At 38.2% G+C, this 24,333-nt stretch overlaps 1 protein-coding gene across 4 annotated transcripts; it reads left to right on the top strand.

Annotated features, from left to right (window-relative positions):
• Positions 1-466: 466 nt before the first annotated feature.
• Positions 467-23,189, top strand: LOC121358004 (polyadenylate-binding protein-interacting protein 1-like). 4 transcript variants are annotated; one of them, XM_041475832.1, is made up of 12 exons: positions 682-818; positions 2,592-2,698; positions 3,804-3,973; positions 10,053-10,241; positions 15,117-15,229; positions 16,463-16,574; positions 17,853-17,978; positions 19,334-19,440; positions 19,801-19,918; positions 20,038-20,092; positions 20,630-20,723; positions 22,685-23,189. In XM_041475832.1, the coding sequence occupies exons 3-12, from the start codon at positions 3,875-3,877 to the stop codon at positions 22,776-22,778; spliced, it is 1,107 nt and encodes a 368-aa protein (XP_041331766.1). In that variant the 5' UTR covers positions 682-818; positions 2,592-2,698; positions 3,804-3,874; the 3' UTR covers positions 22,779-23,189. The 4 variants fall into 4 exon arrangements, with proteins under 4 accessions (XP_041331764.1, XP_041331765.1, XP_041331766.1 ...); XM_041475833.1 differs by having other exon boundaries at positions 2,589-2,698; XM_041475830.1 differs by lacking the exon at positions 2,592-2,698 and having other exon boundaries at positions 467-818.
• Positions 23,190-24,333: the final 1,144 nt, after the last annotated feature.

Below are 24,333 nucleotides of genomic sequence, written 5' to 3'. Positions count from 1 at the left end.
CAAAAAAGACTATAATAGAGGTTAGAGCTGACCAGTATCTCTGAGATCTCCCCTGACGTGAATATGACAGGCTTCATCGACTGGACTTTGAAGGACTTCATCGTCCCACGTCTGGTAGCTATACACCTCCTTTCTTTTCCTCCCCTCTTTTTCCTTATTCTTTCCCTTTTTCCTCTCTTCCCCTTCTCCCTAACACATTTTGCTGTGGTCATTCAATAAAGGTACATTTGTTTTTGATTATCACTGCAATCCCCTGGTCGTGTCGGTTTTTGCACCCTGAGATCAGTAAAACGAACCATCACGATCCCCGTTCGCAAGGACGGATCGTGACAGCCGGAGTCTTGGCCGCCTGGCGGACCGTGCTCCTCCCCGTCTCGGCGGCGGGTGGTGCTAGGCCTCAGTGCCACCGAGGTTGCTATGGCGACGGGTCTTGAGAGGTCGCGAGGGGGCGCTGTGAGCCGGCCTGGGTTGCGACCATCGTGGCGGTGTGTGTGGGGGTGAAACTGAAAGTGAAGTGCTCCGGCCGCGGAGAAGCGAGATTGAGTCGCTGGCTCCTTCCCATGAGCGCCTGAGCCACCCCGACCCAAGTATGTCGGATAGTTTCAACCGAGCTCCAGGTGCTGGCCGGGTCTGGAGTCGAGGTGGCGCTGCTCTCAGCGGCGCGGACGCGTCGGAGAGCGGTGGTGGGGCCTGTCCTGGGGGTAGTGGTTCCCACAGTACAGTCTCGGCCGAAAAGCAGCATAAAACGGGCGGCCTCTTGCTGCAGCAGGAACCGTTGCGACCTCCGAAGACAGCGCCGCTGAGCACCGGAAACGCAGGTACTGGCCGCCGTGCGGTGGCCCCTTCCCCGCCCTTCCAGAGCCCCCCCGATGCCGAAGGTATCGAGGAGTGGCCCCCTAAAGTCCGCTGTGCTCCCCTTCTTTGTGCAAAGTGCCCTGCTCCTGCTTCGCTTGCTGCTCCGGCACCCCCCATCCCCATTCCCGTCGCCGTCCCACTGAGAGTGGAGCCCTGGGGCTTCCCCCCCACACCTCCTTTCGGCCTAGCCACAGGGACACGTACTTTCTCCCACCCTACGCACCTAGGGGCTTAGAGGCCACCGCATGGAGATCAGCTGCGTAGGGGGCCCGGCAACTGCACTTTTCCTTAGATGAGCACTCATGTTTCTGAGCTATGGACCTGTGCCCAAGTAAAGGTATGATGTACCGTTGTAGCCTGCTTGCAATGTTTCTGCCTGTCCCTCCCTCCCTCCCTCCCTCCCTTTTTGTGCCCACATATCTGTATGTATGTGTTTTAGCCATTTGTTCATCTGGCTGCAGATGTTCTCATTCTTCTCCTTACAGAAGAATTCTCTAACTCTGGACTAAAGGTTTGACAAAAAAATAAACCCAACCTAACAGTACCATTAAGCATTATTTGTTGGTTACTTTTTTCAGGTAGATCCAGATTATGTTTTCAGTAAATTTAGGAGCTAATTTATAAACATGGATTTGGAAAATGTGATTTAAAAACAGCGTTTCATTGGATTAATTTTTTTAATTGTATACAAAAATGATAGTTAAGTGTCTTCAAGGATTATGTTAAAAATAGTGATTTCTTCAATTTATTGACCTTTAGAGTCTTGCCTTTACATATAAAATCTATGAGAAAAACCCAAAAGCAGCAAGAATATAATAAGAAAATTTACTAGTTTCTCAGGTTAGCTCTTAGAAAACATGTTTTCATGGGGAAAGAGAGGGCTCTCTTTCACCCTTTTTTTGGTCATCTTCACATGAACATTGATTGTGTTCACTTTCTATCATGTAGAAAGGTGCCTAGAGTTTGCTCAAGTGAAAACTTTATCCATATTAAATATATATATTTGAAGGATAGGATGATAGAATGGTTTGGGTTGAGAAGGGACCTTAAAGCCCATCCTGTTCCACCCCCTGCCATGGGCAGGGACACCTTCCACTGTCCCAGGCTGCTCCAAGCCCCGTCCAGCCTGGCCTGGGACACTTCCAGGGATCCAGGGGCAGCCACAGCTGCTCTGGGCACCCTGTGCCAGGGCCTGTCCACCCTCATAAGAAATAATTTCTTCCTAATATCCAATCTAAACCTACTCTTTCAGTTTGAAGCCATTCCTCCTTATCCTATCACTCCATGACCTTGTAAAAACTCCCTCTCTTGTCGTAGTTGAGACAGTCACAATACAAAGCAACACTCCATTTTCAGAAGGCTTCAAACCTGGTTTTATTTTAGCATGCATGCTTTTTATACATTCTTACAAAACTCCTAATTTTATCCTTTACTCATTAGTCAGGAAAGACAAACAAAGTGCTTATTGGAATAGACAGTTGCAGGTTTCTCTTATTTATCCTCTCTTTCTTGGTTTCTGTGTCAACGACCCTGGTAGAAAATTCTTTCAGGGGTAAACATGGATCCTCTTATCGAACTTCTCTCTGGTTCACAGAAGTTGCTGTAAAACCTCTTCCACACCCTCTGGCTTTTTTGTAGGCCCCACCAGGTACTAAAAGGCCACCATAAGGTCTTCCCAGAGCCTTCTATTTTCCAGACTGAACAATCCCAACTCTCTCAACCTGTCTCCATAGCAGAGGTGCTTCTGTCATCTGATCATCTTCATGGCCCTCCTCTGGACTCGCTCCAGCAGGTCCACATCTTTGTTGTGTTGGAGACCTCAGAACTGGATGCAGTACTCCAGGTGAGGTCTCACAAGAGCAGCATAGAGGGGCAGAATCACCTCCCTCGCCCTGCTGGTCATGCCTTTTTTATATAGCCCAGGACAGCGTTGGCTTTCTGGGCTGTAAGCGCACATTACCTGCTCATGTTGAGCTTCTTGTCAACCAACACCCCCAAGTCTTTTTCCCCAGGGCTACTCTCAACCCATTCTCTGCCCAGCCTGTACTTGTGCTTGGGATTGCCCCAACCCAGGTGTAGGACCTTGCATTTGGCCTTGTTGACCTTCATGAGGTTCCCACAAGCCCATCTCTCATGCCTTTCCAGGTCCCTCTGTATGGCATCCCTTCCCTCCAGCGTGTCAACTGCAGCACACAGCTCAGTGTCATCAACGAACTTACTGAGGGTGCCCTTGATCCCACTGTCCATATCACCAACAAAGATGTTAAACAGCACTGGTCCCATTACTGACCCCTGGGGAAGGTCACTTGTCACTGGTCTCCACTTAGACATTGAACTGTCAACCACAACTCTCTGAGTGTTACCATCCATCCAGTTCCTTAGCCACTGAGTGATCCATATGTTAAATCCATGTTCTCTTCAGTTTAGAGACAAGGATATCATGTGGGACAGTGTCAAATGCTTTGCACAAGTCCAGGTAGATGATAGTAGCTGCTCTTCCCTCATCTACCACTGCTGTAACTCCATTGTAGAAGGCCACCAAATTTGTCAAGTAGGACATACCTATAGAAGCTTTTCTTGTTGCCCTTGATGTCCCTGGCCAATTTTAATTCTCTCAGGGCTTTTGCTCTCCTAACCTGATCCCTGGCTGCTTGGACAATCTGTCTCACTCTCAGGCTACCTGTCCCTTCTACCCTCTGTAGGCTTCCTTTTTCTGTTTGAATTTGTCCAGGAGCTCCTTGTTCATCTGGCAATTTTGCCTGACTTCCTCTTTATTGGGATGCATCCCTCCTGAGCTTGGAGGAAAGTATATTTATAGTATTAGTAAAAGTATATTTAAAGTCCAAAAAGTGATGTATTTGTTTTTGTGTACTCTGTGTGAATACATACTAATTTAGTGGTTTCTAAGAAAAGCCATTAACAAAAACCATTTATCAAAAACTTTTCAGAACACCTGCAACAGGCAAGAATTCCATCTGGATCACAAGAAAAAGTTTCAGTTCCTGATTCTGGACCAGAAATGGCTGAATCTCAGGTGGCTGTGGCTCCTGTGGTAACATCAAAGTTGTCTGTTAAAGCACCTGAGTTTTATCCATCAGGATATAACCAGAACTTTGCAGTGAGTGTTAGTCTTTTCTTAGTATATGCCAATTCAGTTTAACAATGTTTCTTGTGCTCTTGTGTATCAAATAACTTGAATGCTGCATTTGCTGAACAGATTTCAAATATTTGGATGATAAACTCCAGAGACAGTCAGAATGTTGTGATAAGTGAATGTTATACTGAGAGCCTTTAGTATTTTGCTTGACGTTTGCTCCAGATAACTGCATTCCTTATTGATTATACCAAACATCAGCGTAAGCTGTCTTTTTCACAACTACTTCTGTTATAGTTACATCTGCACTGCATTTTCATTAAAAACTTAGCTGCATTTTTATTCAGATTGCATGGGTTTTTGAAGCAAGTGTGGGAGAAAACTTGAATTTTAGCTTTTCTAAGCATAGCCTTTACCTTTCCTAAATTTACTATGCCATGGGTATGATTTGCCATGACTGCCTAACTTTATGTACCATCATGTGTCTTTTAATTCCTTCAGGGATATTGTATCACCAGAGGGCAAAAAAGTAGGTTTGGGCTCATTCCTAGCAGCATACCTAATATGAAATATATTTGCAGCCAGGCTAAGGGTAATCTCCGATCCATATTGTACATTCACTACATAATAAAAGTTGGTACTTCTTATTTTCTACTCTCCATGTCTTCCATATTGTTACTACAGTAATTCTACTCTAGGGAAGATCTATGTGAATTCTTGGCATATCTTTTTGTTATGCAGGCAGATAAACTGGTACTGGTATAAGTAGGTGGGAACTATTGCTCTTACAAATACAATCAAATTATAATAAACAATTATACTGAAACAAATATATTTTGAATAACTTAGGGAAAAAATATTTGATTTGAATGCTAAACATGGTGGTTTGGAATTTTGAAGGGTTTTTTCTCACCAGTGAAATTGATGTTATCTGGATGTTACCAGCTTTGCCAGCTTACTGAATAAAATCACTGTCCTGAATAATAAAAGCCCATAATCACATACAACCATTGACAAATGCCAGTACAAACATGCTTCTGTGAATGGATAATCTAGGAGGAAAAAATACTACTTTGCCCCAGTACATGTTACATGGTTTCTATGAATAAATAAAAAATGCCATTTGGGATGGCATGAGTGTTCATATATATAATTACAAAGTTTAGAGTCCAGCAATGTTGCTTTTCAGCTGTTTTGCAAAAACACACAGGCATGTTGTAGGAATATGCTATGAATACAAGTGACTCATCTGTTGATGAAAATAACTCTTAAAATGGTAGCAAAACCTAGAACATTTATTTGGAAGTATGTTGTAGGGACCCTAATCTAATCAGAGTATACTAGGGATAGAACAATGATCTTTCGGACTTGTTAGTTCTTCATTATTACCAAGTTTGGGGATTTTTTTGTTTGTTAGTTTTTGTTGGTTTTTGGAGTTGTTTTTTTTTTTGTTGTTTTTTTTTTTTTACTTCAATAGGTGAATTAATTTTGTAAATTGGATCCACCTGCAATAAAAATAAGGAATTTAGCACACTTTACTATTACACAGATTTTCACCATGGGTTTTAAAATTTGAAATAAAACAGTTTGGAGAAAATTCAGTTTTTCTTACAAGTAATACTTAGCTTTCATTTATAATTTTCCCTGAAATTTTTAGATCTGAAAAATCATGTTGTTTTTTGCTATTTATTAAACATTTATTGTTTTAGAAAGAATGTGTTGGTTGATTCTTTGTTTGATTGTACATTACTGTAATTACTATGTGTGTCCATATAACATTTGATTGTTAGATTATTTAATCTCCAGTTAGTTCTGATACTCAAAATTATCAGCTACCTGTGAAGATACTGTAAGGATTACAGCATCCAAGGCATACTAGATTTTTCAGAAAAACTTTACCAGGACTTTGGGGAGGGAAGATCTCTGTGAGATTCTGTTGCTGTCAAGATGGTTGTAACAGGCTGAGGAACACACTGTATTTAGGAAAGTTTCTCTCTGTTTATTTTACAGCATGCTGTCTTTTATAGTCTTTCACAAAGTTTATACTTAGACATTGGTCAAAATAAATCAACACAACATTCATTTGAGCAAGGCAGCCTGCCCCTCATTTATCTTTCTTTCTCTCCCTCGTTTCCATGCTGAGGGCCTTGGTAAAGCTCCTTTCAAGAGCAAAGGCGACTCTTATCAGCTTCTCTTCTTTCACTAACCCCCTCTGACTCACAGGCCATCTGTGAGCCTCTTCCACAGGATTCTGTTTGCATACAGCTGTCCATCCCATTGGAAGTTGCGGATATCTGCAGTAGAACTGGTGACAAGATTTAGGTTTGGATTGCCAGTAGGAAATATCAGACTTGTTCTCTGACATGGATATATGAGAATATGACTGTTACTCTATCAGAAGGGCATAATGATCTCAATTAATAGTTTTATGAGTGATATTTGTATTATCTTAGGTGGAATTTCCCTTCCACCTCTTTTTTTTTTCTTCAACCAATTTCCAAAAGGAGGTTAAGCAGCCTCACTAGTGGGGTTTATACTTTCAGTAAAACATGAAGGTGCCAATTAAATCACCTATTCATGTCTTATGAGGTTTGTACCCGTAACAGTCTTTATACCTAATTTTGTATTAACTATTGTATGTTTGCTGAGTAGGTATAATATGAAGATAAAACCCCAAAACTTTGTTGATACAGTACGTGGTTCTATCTCCTTTGTTAAAGCTTAAAATCTGCTAGTGAGAAACATGAGGGGTTTATGTCTAGAAGTTACTGGACTAAAATCTAACTAGGTTTTAAGTATTGAGTGCTCCTAATTTAACAATATACAACACATAATAAAGTTATAATTTTTTTTCTCTCCCATTTGTTCTGTTCCCTGGCATAATTAATAAAACCTAGACTGCCTTTGCAGTTGCATAATTAGTAGAGGTAGAAGAATGTGGGGCTGAATTTAGCCTCTGTGGTTAGCCTTTTAATTACAAAATGGGAAGAGGAGTATGAATACGAGGACACCAGTATACCAAATGGGATTGGAGTCCCTTGCAGAACAAGAATGTTTCCTCCAAGAGCAAATTTTTATCAGGTGAGGATGAGAGGAATATGCCTTCCTCTCTACTAAATGAGGATCTCATAACAACCTGATGGCTTTCAGAAAGAGCAGCTTCTTTTACTAGCTACAGCAGCTGCATCCCCTGCAACTTGGTTGAAGAGTTTTCAAACAGGTTGTTTGAAGAGATACTAGTTGTGCTGTATGTGACTAAGCTTCAGTTGTTGCACAAATAATGTCATAGTTCTGTGGACCAAAATAGTTATACAAAACTTTTACTGAGCTATTTGAAATTGCCTAGTAAAATTTGATTTCCTTTAGAGAAATAGAATATTTAGCAAGTTAGATGCTTGTTAGCTTTTATTCTTTGCCTTCATAAGCTCTAAACCATTAGAATAATAGAATAATTTCGGTTGGAAAAGACCTCTGAAGTTCCTCTGGTCCAATCCCAACTCAGAGCAAAATCAACTTGGATCAGGTTGTTGAAGGCTTTATCCTTATGAGTAATAATGATTTGCCACCATTTCCTTAAATCCATATTTTTTTTACTATTTCTGCTGGGCCACATTAACTTTGTCTTCAGTATTATTCACTGGGCAAATATTCTACTTAATTAAACATCATATGAAACCTTTCTAGTTTTTCTTATGTTATATTGATGTGTCCCTCATTAACTTAGGTTTTATTCTCTTACAACACAGGTCTTTAGAGAATTTTGGAAAATCTGATTTTTTTCCCCACACATTCTTTACAGGTTGTGAAATTAATGCCAATATTTGATTTTCAGCAATGTATGTCTCTTTCTCCACAGTTCGTATCCAGAGCTTTTATCTTTCACAGATCCATGTTGCTTTGCAGTAGAGAATGAGGCATTTTGAAGACAGAAAGTAAAGGATATTCCCTCATTAAGGGAGGGATGGTGGGGAGAGGGAGAATGTAATTATAAACTTTATCAGTGTATTTATGTCCACTAAGTAAAGAAAAAGCAGTTATCATTTTAGCTTGATTTTTCATTACAGTAGATATATTTAAATCTTTTTCACATTAAATAGTAGATCAGTTGAGAATTCTGATATCTTGTATGTTACCCTTATGTCTTGAATTACTAATTGTCAGCTCTTTAGCAGTTCCCTCTTCAGGTTCCTGCTTGCTCTTCTGAGATTTCATGAGATACTTTTCACAATCTTTTGTACAGTATGAAAAGGTGAATTATTGGTACTGTGTTATTACTAGTTACATCACAAAGTATGTTGCTTTCTATGCTATTCCTCTCATATACTAGCATTGTAATTATCCAGGACAACATTGACATTAGAGACTTACATACATTCATTTTTGAATGGACAAAATTAGTGGGTTGCCCCTGGTTGAATGCCAGGCACCCACCAAAGCCTCTCTCTCCCTCCCCTCCGCAGCTGGACAGGGGAGAGAAAATATAACAAATGTTCATGAGTTGAGGAAAGGAATAGGAGGAGATCACTCACCAAATACTGTCCATGAGCAAAACAGGCTTGAATTACAGATATTAATTGAATTTATTACTAACAAAATCAGAGCAGGATAATGAGAAGTAAAATAAGACCTTAAAAACACCTTCCCTCCCTTTCCCAGCTCTACCTTCTCCACCCGCATCAGCACAGGGAGACTGGAATGGGGATTATGGTCAGTTCATCACCCATTGTTCCTGCCACTGCTCTGGGAGAGGAGTCAGTCTTTCCCTTGCTCCAGCATGGAGTCCCTCCCATGTGAGACAGTTCTCCATGAACTTCTCCAGTGTGAGTCCACCCATAGGCAACAGCTCTCCCCAGACTGCTCCACCATGGGTCACTCTTCCCTGGGGTGCAGTCCTTCAGGCACAACCTACTCCAACATGGGTCCTCCACAGGGTCACAAGTCCTACCAGGAAACCTGTTCCAGCGTGGGCTCCTCTCTCCACGGGTCTGTAGGTCCTGCCAGGACCCTGCTCCAGCACAGGCATCCCACAGGTTCACAGCCTCCTCTCAGGCATCCCCTGCTCCAGCATGGGCTCTTTCAGAAGCTGCAGGTAGATCTCTGCATCCCTGTGGCCCTCCCTGGGCTGCAGGGGCACAGCTGCTTCACCACGGTCTTCACCATGAGCTGCAGGGGAATCTCAGCTCTGGTGCCTGGAGCACCTCTTGCCCCTCCTGCACTGACCTGGGTGTCTGCAGAGTTGTTCCTCTCACATATTCTCACTTCACTCTCCTCTGGCCTCAATTACATCTGTGCAATAACTTTTTTTTCTTCTTAACTATGTTATCCCTGAGGCATCACTGCCATCTCTAATTGACTCAGGCTTGGCCAGTGGCAAGTCCATCTTGGAGCTGGCTGGCATTGGCTCTGCCAGACATGGGGGAAGCTTCCAGCAGCTTCTCAGAGAAGCCACCTCTGCAGTTCCCCCTGCTACCAAAACCTGGCCACACAAACCCAGTAGGGCGGTTTTCTGTTCCATCAGCAGGAACATAAACATTGATAAAGTATGCATTACTTCCTGCCTGTATTTTATACATGGGAACATTACACTGTATTATATTTCTGTAATTTATCCCCCTCCTGCATATTTTGGAGCACTTTTGTACCCTAGGTAAGCTCAAAATATTTTGTTTCAAATTTTCAATTATCTTTTCTTCTACAGTTCGTGTATCTGTAGCAAAGTTTGTGTGTGCATCAGGAAAGGGTGTTGAGCCTCAGTTTGGTAATTTTATTCTTAGCAGGTATACTTATGTGTTAGTTTGTTAGTTAATCTTACAGTCAACTTGGCAAACTAATTTCTTTTTAATCTATCTTTTGATGTGTTTTGCTGGGAGACCTTAATCTCTATAAAAACATGTTACCTAGTTCTTGACTACTAGAGCTTTTTGATGCAGAGGTCTATATTTGCTAAAAAATGTTTAAGTGAAATGTGTAATAAAGATCACTATCAAGTATGCAGAGCATCAGGAGTTACTCAAGACTAAGGGCTCTGGTAACTTCTGAAGGTAGTAAGTGTGACCATTTAAGGTTTCTTTTAAATAGCTGGTATATTCTTTCACTGCTATAGGATTCTTCCTTTGAAGATGAATATGATGGCTATCTGACTTTGGCAGAATATGTACAAGACTTTCTAAATCACCTCGCCGAGCAACCTGGTTGTTTTGAAACTGAAATAGAGCACTTTGCCGAAACAGTGAATGGCTGGGTCACTGCGGATGAAACTTTGCAAGAACTTGTTGAACTTGTATATCAACAGGTAGCCTCTGTATTCTGTCTTAACATGGATGTTATGCCTCTGTTGCCTAGTGTGCAAGATATGCATGCTAGTATTAGTTGTTATATCATTGTGCCTATAGTATTTTAATGGTTTGAATTTTTCTTTTTAGACTGAAATGTATAGGGATTTTTCTCAATAAACTGTAATGACATCTCAAGTGAGATATGCTTGGCTGATTGATAAATTTCCCTAATTTACTCTGTTTCCTTTGTTGTGTATTTGAATCTCTCTAGATCACATACTAGAGTTGAAATTACAGCAGTTCATTAAAGAAGTTATATTTGAATTGCTGGATTTACATAGCAGACACTGTCAGTTGTACATTTTTATTCTATCCTACAAAAATATTCTTCATAATAGATATTTGTTGTTCTTTTGTATTTAGAAAAAACTATACCTACTTTGAGAAATGCTCTTTTTTACTGACAGGCTTTGTTCTTCATTTGGTATTATAAATATTTCAGAACATCATAATTAGAAAAAAGGAAAGCTAGTCTGCTGGTAACTTGGTCTAGTCCCATTGATGGTCATGGAAATGAGGACAGAGACCTTGAGCTGAACTCTGTACTAATTGGGGGAGCCATTGGAAAAACCATCTGTGTTGTTTAGCGAATTAGCTCCTTCTACTGTCTTCTGGGCTTGCTGCAGAAAATGAAGTCACACTTCTGCTTGCTATTTATTACATGAAGTATCTCCCATTATCCTGAGTTGCTTTCAAATTGTACATTGAAGAATGTAAACTTTATGCACCTTTTAAGTGCAGATACTTGCAGATTTTTTTACTGTGAAATAATCTGGAGTATGTAGAACCTATGTGATTGTCACATATTGTGTAGAGTCTTAAGAACTGTAGAGGCTTAAGTTTCTTACTATAATACAGAATTGATACACAAGAACAGTTTAGTTATACATTAAGATTACTTGTGCTGTGTTTGGCAGCATAATTTTTTCATCTTTTATTTGGACACATTAAGAAAAGTTAATAAAAGATGAAAATATTCCATATAACTTTATTTGAAGAAACTTCATAGATGTTTAATAAATTGACTCTTGTTTAAGATAAATATTTTAATGTTGCCTCTTTTTCTCTCCTCCTTTTTAAAACAAGTCCGATGTTAGGGTTAGATGTGCCTTCCGTAACTGAGAAGCATTGAGTGTTATCAGTCTGAAAGATAACAGTTTTTCTGAAAAATAAAACTTAGCTCAGTGCAAAATGCTGTCCTAGTATTCAAAAGCACATGATTTCAGCTTCATTGTATGTCAGGATATGATGATGTTTGAGTGTGAGTCAACTATGCTTATTCTTCTGTCTTGAGCCTCTGCTCAAGTATTTGTTTTTATTTGTCCTGGTTTATCTCAAAACTTCATTTAAATATGCTGAAGCGTGTTTATAAGCATCTGCATCAGTGATGTTTGAACAGATCTACAGATGGTTTGTGAAGGAAAAAAGGCTAAAATAAAAGAAACCAAAATCCTGTACAATCTTCCCTTTATCTGGGTATCCGGTATCTTAGCCTGTCTGTAAGACAATTATATACTTCCCCCTGTTCTTCCTAATCCATTTATGTCTTGACAGAGTGAATCATCAGTTAGCTTGTTTTCCAAAAGTTTAACACTGACTTCATAGCTTAAGAAGTCTTGACTATTGTGTAGTTAGTATGGTGTACTGTTGCTGTTACAGCAGGTAAAATTTCTCACTATACATATTGGTAGACTAGGCTTCATGCTTAGATTTTTACTTTTTTGGAGTTGGAGATAAACTGGGATTACAATGCAATAATAATTCAGGGAAGACATTATTGTACTATAATGAGTGGTTAGTAAGATATGAGATTTATTTATTTATTTATTTTTGTCTCTGTGTGCTATGCCAGGTCAGAATACCCCAAATGGCATTGTTTCAGTATTTGATGCAACCACAAATACGGACCAACTGATTGGGAAGATAATGGTTTAAAAAAATACAGACGATGTTTGAAGTAGTTTTTGGTTTTGACTGTGTGGTGGTTTGTTTTGGTGGGATTTTGTTGGTTTGTTTTGTGTGTTTTATGGTGGTTTTGGGGGTTTTTGTTTGTTTGTGGCCTTTTTTTTTGTTGAGGTCGGTTTTGGGTTTGTTTTTTTTTTTTTTTTTTCCTTTGGAAAAAGAAGTGTAATTTAAGTGACATATTTGCCTTATAAAAAGGGGACTACCTCTTCAAGTCCAAGCAACTGATTGAACTAAAGCACCAAAAAGCTCATTAGCTATTTCACATGTCTCTTACTGGAAACTAAAGTTGATTTGACTTTCTTAATTACTTAAATTTGTTGTATCTTTCAAAGATATCTCAGTTCTTTCCAGCAGTGTAATGCACATAGTACAGTTATGTTTAGTGCATATTTTCCTCTACCTGTAGAGGGTAAGTAGCTATAATGCATTGACATGATAATGGCAAGATGCTTTTTCAAGCATGTTAGAAGCAGAAGCATGCAAACACATTTATAGCACTGATAGATGTTCAAAGATGATAAAGCCAAAGGAAAAGTTTAATGAATTCTTAGTATCCAGGGGGGGGGGTTTTTGGCAGAGCTGATCAAATTACTTAGACCAGAGCCTCTTTTCACTGAAGCTATATCTGAGAAATAATATCAAATTCAATCTTGTTAGAAGAGAGCTCAAAACAAATGAGCAGTAATAAATTGCCAAAATAAGGGAAAGTTCTGCTTTAAGTTCTAAGAGAGGTTGAATGTAAACACTAATCGGGTTCCAAATTACTTTTACCACCTCTTGGAATTTTCAAGTATCAGTTTCAAAGGAAAATATTTTTCAGACAGTGTATAACTTATGTTGTGGAATTTCGTTGCCACCACCTGTTTTTAGATTATAAAAGTATAAATATTCAAAGTAACAGGATTTGTTTTAGAAAAAAAGGACTTATCGAGAACTATTAACTGTAATTATACAGTTTTAATTTCTGAATCAGAAGTTTGCTATTCTGCAGTTTGCTGGAGCATGTACAGGAGTGTCATGGATTGACTTTGGCACAGTGCCAGTGCCCCCATGAAAGGTGTATTTCTAAAATGGTTACTGTGAAATGTGACCCAGAAACAGAACAAAGCAGGCTCTAACTTGGGAATGGAGGGGAAAAAAACAACACTTTATTAATCTACAACATAGACACAAAAGGGAAGAAAAGAAAACATACACAACAATCCACAATGGAACACTTCCAAAACACTCCTCCTCCCCCCACCCCTCTAACACTCAATCCCCTCTAACACTCAATTCTCAGTCTAATACCATCCTTCACACAAGCTCTCCTCAGTTTATCAGGAGAGAGGAGTCTCCCTCTTGAACCATGGGCCTCCCCAGGAAACACAGCTGGAACCTCCTGTGCTTCCGTGTCACACGCGGCAGCTGCCTGAAGAGAATCTGCCGTGGTGACCATCTTCCTTTTATGTCTAGTGTTCTCACCACTGTCCATGGATTCAAACTGCTTCTTAGGTCCTTTTAAGAATGCTTTACTCAGTTCCAAGAAGTGGCCGCTTCTCACCATTGAGACACCTGTCTTCCTCATATTCGCTCCCCTGGGGCCTGGGGGTCTCTGAAACAGAGCTCCTTCTCTGCTGAAGGTAGAGGACTCCACCACACCCTCCCCATCAGTTTCTGTTCTCTCTATTTCTTCTCCTAACAGCTTTGTCACTCCCGGCTTCTGGCCAACCGCCTCCCCCAAGGTGCAGTCTCTACATTACAGGAAGAAATTGGTTCCGTCCTGTGACCATGTAAGAGGAAAGTCCAGCCAAAGCCACTCCAATCATCTCCTCCATCTAGGGCACTTCTCATCTGCTGGCATTTCTTCGCTTACTCAAACCTTCTTCTTCTTTCCCATCCTCCGTCCCCTCTCAATTCTCAGCTGGGGAGGATCAGTGTTGTTTACAGCTTCCATTGTTTCAACACCAAAGGGGTTAAAACCTCAGCCGTGGTCTGCCGGTGGCTGGGCACCTTGCCCCCCCCTTCTTCTCCCGGCCATGGTGCCGGCACAAGATATCAAATTTCAAGCCAGCACAGTCTCTATCATTCTCTCCCGGGGGTGGGGCTGCCCAAAACATCTCAGGTCTCCTCCACCCCCCACCACTCAGATGCAGCTGGGCAGGGGAGGAAGTCACACCACTTACCGGCCAGACTCAAAAGAGAGTCTCTCTGGGAATGCTCTGCTTTTAACCCCTGTGTGTTCTCAGAGGTGTATCCAGGTCCCCAGTGGCCACACCAGGTGCTAATTTCAAATCTGGCCACTGATTGGTTTGACCATAACTTTCCCAGAAACTCACTTCCGGGTCAAACCACGACAAGGAGAACGTATTTATCTTCACTTACCATGTTCTTGTACTCTTTCCCTGAACATTCCTTATTGCAAAAAATAAAAATCTGGGATTAATAGCTCTTAGACTGAATGAAGGCGATATATTTATTTTAACACACTGTTTGGTCCTTAAAAAAAGTCTTAATGTCTACTTTTGGTTTTGTTTTGGTTTTTTGTTGTTTTTTTTTTTTTAATTAACAGTTTGAAAGTGACTTTCAGATACTCTTTGGTGTAGGTCACAATGGAGCAGTAGAATTGAGAACAAATGGCACAATGCTGGTTATTTTCTTAAAGCCACAAAATCAATATAATGAACTTGAAAGTGCTGAAATGCATATAGCAAAGTGTTTATGAGAGAAAAATTAACATGAGAAATAGTAATTATTAATCTTCTGTTCTGCAGTTGTCTAGTTAACTGTTGTTAAAGACAGATTTCCAAAAATATCTTAAATATATTTCCTGATAACCTAATCATGGCTGCTATGAATAATTTATTTTTCCACTTTTATTTTGGAAGGCCACATCTGTCCCAAATTTTTCCTACATGGGAGCACGGTTGTGTAGCTATCTATCTCATCATCTAACCATTAGTACACAAAGTGGGAGCTTTCGGCAGTTGTTACTTCAAAGGTCAGTATCAGTGTGTCATTTTAAGCCTGTTACTTTCTCAGGTTGTCTTCCTTTTCTGTATGTAACTCTTAACATAGTGTGCATATTTAAACCAGAAATTTATATTGAGGATTATTAAAGCATAGGTACATACTAGATATCTAACACATATATTTTTAATATGAAAATAGGACTCCAAGTTCTGTAGGTTCCTTTCAGTTGAGTATATTGTACTGATACCAAGTTATAGGGTAAATTCAAAAGGTAGTCAACTTTAAATGTATGCTAAATGCATGTATATGTACTGTCTTTGTCCTTTGACTTTTGCCATGGCTTATTTCATTGTGTTTTTTCTTTAATTACTTTGCTGGCTGGAGTTGCTGTGAAAAGTTTGTTGGTTTGCTCACTGACTTTACACCTATGATGCATAAAATCACGAAGGATAAAATTCTTCAATTTTCAGTTACTACAGAATTTGGGGGATTAAGGTTTAATAATGATTAGACTTAGTTGACAAAAATGCAACATTTTTAAAATGGATGTATTTCCTTTTAAATCTTACTGTATGACACTTGAAGGAATAGTAGACTTTAATACTTCAGAATTCTTTGGAAGTTAGTCTTTTTCTTTAAGGACTTTTGTCTTCCTAAGCTTCAGACTTGATTCTTACTTTAGAAGTTTCACTTAGTCCGCCTATGTTTAGGAGTAAATACATGATAAACTTAAAGGAACACAGTTGTTGAATACTAAAAAATTGCCTCACTGTGATGCTATCTTAATCCTCACTGTTTGCATTTATATCTAAATTTTGCTTCTGTCACTTAAAATGGTAGGATAAAGAATTTATCAAATAAATGTAAAGGCATCTAAAACAATGTGGGCAGCACCCTGAAAGGGGGAAAACATCTTTCAGAGTACACCTATTTTATTTCTGTTGATGTTTGTCTGCTCATGTTCAACTTCCTGGACCCATATTCTAATATATAAACTGTGTAACTGTCTTTTAATTTTTACATGTTGCAATTTGCCCTATTTAGTTTTGCTTTCTCAGATACCTCAGTGCTCACCTAGAAGAATAAAAATCTGCATTCTTTGTGAAGTCCTCTCACTTCCTTCACAAATCAAACTTCCTACTATTCAGCATTTAATAGTTCTAATGCAGTGAATAAGTTCTTAGCATTCTATTAAATAAGTAGCATGTTGCATATGTTGGATTGTCTATAGATTATATGATTTTTGCTTTAATGTTTTCAGGTGCCAAACAGAGTATGAAAATAGAGATGAAGCTGCCAAAGGAGATGAGACTGCTCAAAAACAATTTCATGCCTTTGTGTTGTTCTTAGCTGAACTTTACCTTAACCTAGAGGTAAGAAGAAAGTTGTATGTCATTCATATTCATTAATTTTTGTTGTGTTTGAGTAAACACTAAAATGGAATATCATTTGAAGTGTGAGTTTTTTGAGTTTGTTTTTTTAAAGGGAAAGGGGAATAAAGTAAAATAACTTAAGAACAGTTTAATTATAATGTGTGTCCAAGAAACAGGTAAGCATAAAAGGACAAGATGATCAGAAGAGAAATATATAAAGATTAAAAAAATGGTGTAAGAATACATAAAAAGAACCAGCCATAAACTACCTTTGGAATGAACCTTTTGGTATTTTTTTTGTCTGGTAAACCCACCAGATTACTACACTTAAACAACATAGCAAAATGTTACAACCTAGCAGAAGCAGATAGGTATCAATAACCCATGTAATTCAGTATTCAGCCACTAATAGGAGCTATTATCAAATGCTTGAGGAAGGCATGGGAATCTTCAAAATGAACAATAAAAATGCAGACCTTGAAAGATATTTCTTCTGAAGGTTGAGTCCTTGGCTTATGCATGAAGCATGAAATTTTGTATTTAGATCAGTTTTTTTGTTTCTGATATGCGCAAAAAAATGTATGTACACATAAAAGTTCTTTGACTCTTATACCTGTGAGTTCAGTAAGTTCACTGACTACTGTAGTGTCTTTAAAATATATTTTTCACTGAATTATTTCAAAGGTTTGATTTAAGCAGACACTACTAAAATGTTCTGCTGGCATGAGGAAAGAAAACTCTGACACTTCCATTTTTATTCATAAGTGGGCCTTGAAATCTAATTTTCACTTAGTACAAGTAAAAAGGAAGCTTCCCAAAGGATTTGGGGAAGGGGAAGTTGCCCAGTTTGGAGTACCATTTATTTTTAAAGCATTTTTTTCTAATTTTTAAATATATAAAGAATGCCTTCTAGAAGTAAGGTACTCTTCAGCTGCAGAGAATGCATAAGGTAGGATGGGAAAAGAGCATGGGATTCTGAGAATTTGGGATGATGTGGATCACTTGCCAGGCATTTTGCAGTTTTTCTTAGCAATTTATTAGCAAAGAAAAAATGCTAGGCAAACATTGTTATGTATATGTCAGAATTGCAAGGATACTAATCTATATTCTAGAAATAGTTACAGTATTTGACATGTTTTTTCAACTGAAGAGATCAACTATGTTAATCACAAACCAAATCATGCAGCATCCGAGAGAGAAAATATGACTAAATTAATTTCTAAAACTTAAGTCTTTTAAATGTAGTTGGGTTTTGGTTTTGTAAAATATATTTTGCAGATTAAAGGAACAAAGGGACAGGTCACACGAGCAGAAATTCTTCAAGAAGACCTTTGGGAATTACTAAATGTGCTCTTCTCTAACCCTGTGGATAATAATTTGATGTGTGCAGTGAAACTGCTGAAGGTGAGACAGTAGTTTTAAAAGAAGAAAAAAAGTTGGTTTTTAATTTTTTTTTAATATATCATCATAGTCCTGAATGAAGAGGGAAGCTCCAAGTATCTACAAATGTTGAAGTGTATCTGTAGCTAGACTGGGCTACCTCATCAAACACTGGATTCACTACTGAAGCAATAGATGTCTCCTGTTGTCCTTTCCATTTAATATGGTGGTAGATACAGGCTTTTCACCTATTTGCTTTGCAGTATATTTATTTTTAATTAAACCGTCTTAGAGTTGTTATCTAGTTACCTAGGATCAATGCAGGACTGCAGTAGAAAACTGGGAATGTGAAACAAGTGCTTGCTTTTATCTTTGCATTTTATTCCTTTGTATCATCAGACACCTTTCCAAGCATTTTTGGATCATGTAGTATTTATGCTGAGTAGATTAGGAACTGCTGTTAAGTTTGACCATAGTGGCAAAATTAATTTTTTGTAGTTTAACTCTTATCTCCTACTGTAAAATTATTGGACAATTAATTAAGTACCTGTTTTTAACAGAAAAAGTTTTCATCCATAGCAGTTCTAGACTGTCTGCTGCTAACACTGTCTCAGCAACAGCTCAGTCTCACGGATTTTATGTATTAAAACTCAAGTTGGCTTGGTCAGATAATTCTTGGCTCCTCTTTACACATACCCAGGTGAAATTCTGTGGCATATCTATTTCTAGATATGTTGACTGAAGTCTTTCTAAAGCTTACTAGCCTATTGTTATTATCAGGTAAGCCTGTGGCATCATCTGCAAAAATATGGTCTTTTTTCATAGCATGTATTTAAAGCAATTAAGATCTGACAAATGCTGTTAGTCCTTTCAGCAGGATTCAGAATGTTGTAATATTTTTGTGTCAATGTGACACAAGTAAAAGTATGGTCAAATGCAATCTCCATGTCCCACTGATACACAATCTCAGAAAGATGATGAAATGTAACACTTTTTTACAAGAAATCACCGCAATATTAAAGAACGCATTTTGTTGTAATGTGACTGTTTCGCAGTGCAATTAAGAAGAGTTGTTTCAAAATCACATTTCAAGACTGAAATGAGGGAAGTGGCTGTGAAATTCTAGGCAACATTGGGCATAGAGTTATCATACTGTCTGTAGTCTAAAATAAACTATTTATGTGGTCATTAATCTGTTCAACAAAGAGATGTCAAAGATTGGAACATTCAATAGGTAGTCACATAATGCATCTAAATGCTATGGATTGTTAAAGAAACTCTTCTGTTGACAGTTTCTTAAACTTTTATAATTCACTTTAAAAGAGAAAAAAAATACTAAGCAAAAAAATCCCCAACAAAACCTAATACCTTGTCTTTAGTTGACAGGCTCAGTTTTAGAAGATGCCTGGAAAGAAAAAGGAAAGAATGATATGGAGGAAATGATTCAGAGAATTGAAAATGTTGTGTTGGATGCAAACTGTAGCAGGTGAGAAGATAAATTTGTTTGCAGTATTTTGCTTTTATATAAAACAAAATATCTTAAAAATCTTCAAGAATAATGACCATGTCCAAAATATTTCCTTAAAAACTTTCATTTACAAAAAGTAAGGTGATATGTTGGTCACTTTCATGTAGAAATTGTGGGGGGAGTGGTTCTTTCAGTTTTGGTTTTGTTCTGTTTTTTATCTTTTACTAGAGATTAATATTCCACTTAATGAGATGGTTCTGTATGTTTGTTTTCTGTTTGTCTGGTTTAAGTCCTTCCCCTCCCCCATTTGCCAACCATTAGCCCAATTATTGTTTTGCACAAATCATTCTAACTTTTGTGCTGGTTTTGTTTTTTCAGAGATGTGAAACATATGCTTCTGAAAGTAGTGGAACTACGATCAAGTAACTGGGGTAGAGTTCATGAAACTTCTCCACATACAAAAGCTACTCCTGAAAATGACCCTAACTATTTTATGGTAAGAATGTACTGGTTCCTTAGTTTAATATGAATTTGATTCATAGGCAATCATATTGCTAAAAGCTACAAACATCTGTCTCTGAACTCATATAACTTACTGTATAACTTTATTCTTAGAACGAACCAACATTTTACACTTCTGATGGCGTTCCTTTCACTGCAGCAGATCCGGGTATGTCCCCTGTTTTCTCAAAAAAGTTGCAATTATGTCCTGTTGAAGTACATAAAAAGTTGTTCTTAAAATATTTGAAACTCATACAACTTAACAGACAAAATTATAGCTGAACTCCTGGCTTTGTGTAACACATGCCTTATTCCGTGTTAAAAGAAGGTAAATGTTTGAAATGGAGAATGTGCAGTTGAGTTCATATAGTTCAGAAGAATTTGTGCCATAGTCCTCAGCACTTGGTTTCCACAGCTCATTTGTTTGTCCATTGTTAGTAGCAAAAGGGTTTGTTTGTTTCCTATAATCTGAGCACAACACGGCACATCATTTGAGGTAAAGACAACTGTGACTACCTTTGTTTCTTTGGGAAGGTAGGTATCATTCTTGGAATTTGATTGATGTCCTGAGAAAACACTGTAGTGGTAGTTTTTTCAATGTTTCATGCTATTTACGGTTTTATTAAATAGGCTATTTTCAAACTGTATAGATGTACATTAATTTAGAGGACTAATATATTACTGGGTCTCATTTTTACTATGGCAGATTACCAAGAAAAATACCAAGAACTGCTTGAAAGAGAGGATTTGTTTCCAAATTATGAAGAGAATGGCGTGGCTTTGTCAGGACCTGGAGATCAGTATGTTTTCATTTTGAGTGATTGTGGGGTGCTTTCAGGGTTTTTTAACACTAGTTATTTTTACTGTAAATTTAGGAATCCAATCTTGTAAAAAAATTAATAATTATTATTTAGTTTTACAATGGAAATTATGTGTTTGTTCAGGTGGAAGTTGGTTTGTAATCACACAAGTTTGAAACATTTTATATTTATACAACTGTGTAGGGCAATTAAACTTCATATATTTTTGCCCATGTGCAAACATAATCTCTTCTGCATTTTAGAAAAAAATTTGCAAGCAAAATGATGCATCATACCTTCAGGTGTTGGTAGTGAGACAACCTGAATTCATTCTAGCTAGAGATAATTACAAAATTTTCAGTATTTTTCAAAGGGAGAAGGTTGTTAAGGTTTTCTCTTCAGGATAAGTAGTATTCCCTCAATTAATGGCCAAAAGGGAAGCAGTAGATGGGAATATAGTCTCACCTTCTGACACCAGTTTATAAGAATTTGATAGGAAATCTGTGAAAGAAAGACAGTCTAAAATAAATTGCTCTGAGCTCTGTACTGGTTGAAGGAGGACTTTTAGATCATGATTTGATACTCAAAAGCATTTTCAGTGTTGTGTTTGTGTGATAAGAGTGCTGGTCTGGACCATTGTTTTTGTTAGTAAATTAGAAAACTTTTAGATGGCAACTAGCTGAGGGGAGTTATAGGAACTTTGGAAGATAAATTAGTGATGTCATCAGAAACCAACAAGATCATACTGTGGAAAAAACTACCCTTGTGAACTGTTGTGTTTAGAACAACTTAAATGTGAAACGAATACAGACAGCAGTTAAACACAGCAAATCTGAAAAGTGGCATGTGAAAGACTGTGAGTCAATCTTCATGCAAGGTGACTGTGGAACCTTCTTTGAAGGCTTAAGAAAAGCTTAGACAAATCTATCCTGATCCTCTATCAGCTATTTCTCATGAATGACATCAGGGGGAAGGGTTCTTGAGTTTCTTCTCAAGTCTACACTTCTACAGGAAAGGAAGAACAAACAAAATAAATATGTTATCTGCTTTAATGTGCATGCTGATTCCCTTGTTTGGGACTAAAGTACAGAAGGTAATAAACTGTGCACCTGAAACTAATGCACCCTTTATGAGAGTCAATAGCTGCTGATTTCTTTTAAGGCTGTTTAGAATTATAAACACTATCATGTTCAAGTTACAACTCCATTGTCCTAGTTTATGGTGATGAAAACTCCAGTTGGACCTAGAGAAAACAGGGAACACTCAAGTTACTTCTCAGTAACTGTGAGGAGAAAACAAAAGCTGTTAAGTGATCCCTATCACTTCCCATCTTGATTTTTTTGAAACTCTGTTAGTCTCCACTCTGCACAATACTGATTATCATTAATGGGATACAGTCTTTTCTGTGACCTAAATAAGACAGGTCTTTTCCAAAAGACTGGTTAACATGTAATAGAAGGTAATATAATGCAGATACAAAAGGGAGGTGAAGTAAGGTCGCCTTCTTTCATATATCACCAAATAGGAATACAGGTTTTCTAAATAAATATATTTTTCTGACTAGTGTGCAACCAAGAGAGTTGATACAGTATTTGAACTGGGATGTTAACCAACTAAAATTTTGCTAATATGATGCCAATAGCGTTTTTTTGTAAATGCATCTGTGCAAATGTGTTATTACATTTTTGAAAGCCTGTATTACATTACTGCATTTTTCTATCATCTTGGAAATATTTCTGTCTTTTAACCTGTGGACAGCCTAAGATGATCTAAAATGGTGACAAACACTGTAGTAATTTGTACATATATATGCTGCTTTGGGATTTTTGTTTGTTTTCCTAGGGCCCATAAGCTCTGTTTTATTCTTGATGTTTATGTAAATATTTCACCTATTTACTGTTTCTGAAATCTGTACATAAAGTTAACAGTTTTGGTAAAGGTTTTTGGTTTTGTTTTTTTAGGTATTTTCATGATCTTGATAACAAGATGGATCCAGAAATTGAAGAAGCATATGAAAAATTCTGTCTAGAATCAGAACATAAGATAAAACAGTGAGATGTTACACAATAACGTTCATTTATTAAACCAGTTTAGGTCTGGTTAGAGTACAGGGAGGCAAAAAACATTTGTACCAAAATAAGGAAGTTCACTTTCTCCAAGTACTCAAGTTACTCAATTTTCATTTTGTTAAACAAAATCTTCCAAAAGTTGTAAACTTATGCTCTGTAACTTAGTGTTGTGTATATATCACATTTTATGGACAGATATATGAACAATGTTTGGCTGCAATAAAATTGATTTTAAAAGTATCATAATGGAAATTAAAATTTAATGGGGAGCTGTCCCATAGGATTACCTTTGGGGGGGAGAAAGAGGAAAAATAAATCAATTTCAATTTAATTGCTTGCTTGGTTTAGTATACACTAGGACATATCCTTTTTACCATATATGAGATCTGGTATTTAATTTTTTTTTTTTTTCTGACTAAAGAGCACATGATCAATGACTTTTTGGGGTTTTTTTTCTGTAGATCACAATCATGAAATCATGATAAGTGGTTTGTGAAAATATTGGTATATACCAATATTGCAGATGGAACATGCCTTAGCTTGTCTGGCCCCTGCTGCTGAACCAAATAGTGGCAACTGTGGTGTTTCACCCCAGAGACACCTTTGGCTAGCTGTGAGTTGCAGCTGGGCACCTAGAGACAAGTCCAGGCATGCCGGGGCTCCGGTGGTGGCAAGATAGAGCTTCCTCCCATGGAGGGTCCGCTCCTCATATTCCCTCTGACGGAGAAGCTTTAAGGCGATGATGAAGGAAAGGAGTCAGTTCTGATGGAGGGTTTCAATCCAGAGTTTTTATTCTGGCCTGCAGGCCTCTGAATCTAGCAACAGCTCCAACAGAACTTACGACTGCGTGGTTTACTCGCCCTTTTACCCGGGGGAGATGGGGAGGGAAGGAATCGGGGGACCACCAACCAGGTACAGGAGAGGAGTTCTCAAGGGACAAAGGACACCTGAATGGCCCAATGCCCCCCAGGGGTGGAGGGCATCTTTTGAATCTGCCCCATCACTCCACGCCCTTCTGGAATTCCAAGATTGAGAGACAGTACTCAGCAGGGGTCAGGGTGGGGAAAGGAGAGGTGATTGACACACCTGGGGAAGGAATCTTCAGGGAGAAACCTGGGGTATCTGAGGCAAACCATGGCATCACACCGCAACATGAAGGGTTATTTTTGTGGGGAGTTTTGGTTTTCTTTTTCCTTTTCCTTCCTCTTCCAAAACACATATATGTGAAGTCTGGACTCTTTCCTAGAATAAACATGGTACATGTTGATATGTGAAAAACCAAACAGTGTTTTGGAAATCAGGTTCTTTCAAGACCTTTGGTTCAGGTAAGCTTATTTTCAACTTTTACAAGCAAAAACTATCCTGTAATTTGCTGTGTTCTTCAAGACTACATGAATATATTTATGTTTTAACCCATGCTTCTCCAGGAATATGTGCAGTGCTTGGTATATTTTTTGAAACTCTCTAACATGTCTAATCTCTCAGCAATCCTTGTCACTTTCTCCATTATTCTAATTATTTTACATAGTTTAATTTTGTAT

This window comes from Pyrgilauda ruficollis, unplaced genomic scaffold, assembly GCF_017590135.1.
Source record: "Pyrgilauda ruficollis isolate IOZ18807 unplaced genomic scaffold, ASM1759013v1 scaffold363, whole genome shotgun sequence".
Classification (NCBI taxonomy): Eukaryota; Metazoa; Chordata; class Aves; order Passeriformes; family Passeridae; genus Pyrgilauda; species Pyrgilauda ruficollis.
Note: the sequence above shows the minus strand (reverse complement) of the source record. Positions and strands in the feature narration are given on the sequence as shown.

Excerpts from the sequence above, each read along its gene's own strand:
- LOC121358004 (XM_041475830.1), top strand. The coding sequence starts at position 590 with ATGTCGGATAGTTTCAACCGAGCTCCAGGTGCTGGCCGGGTCTGGAGT. Across the intron at positions 17,979-19,333 it reads GTGCAGTGAAACTGCTGAAG|TTGACAGGCTCAGTTTTAGA; the intron begins GTGAGACAGTAG and ends CCTTGTCTTTAG. Across the intron at positions 20,093-20,629 it reads TTTCACTGCAGCAGATCCGG|ATTACCAAGAAAAATACCAA; the intron begins GTATGTCCCCTG and ends TTACTATGGCAG.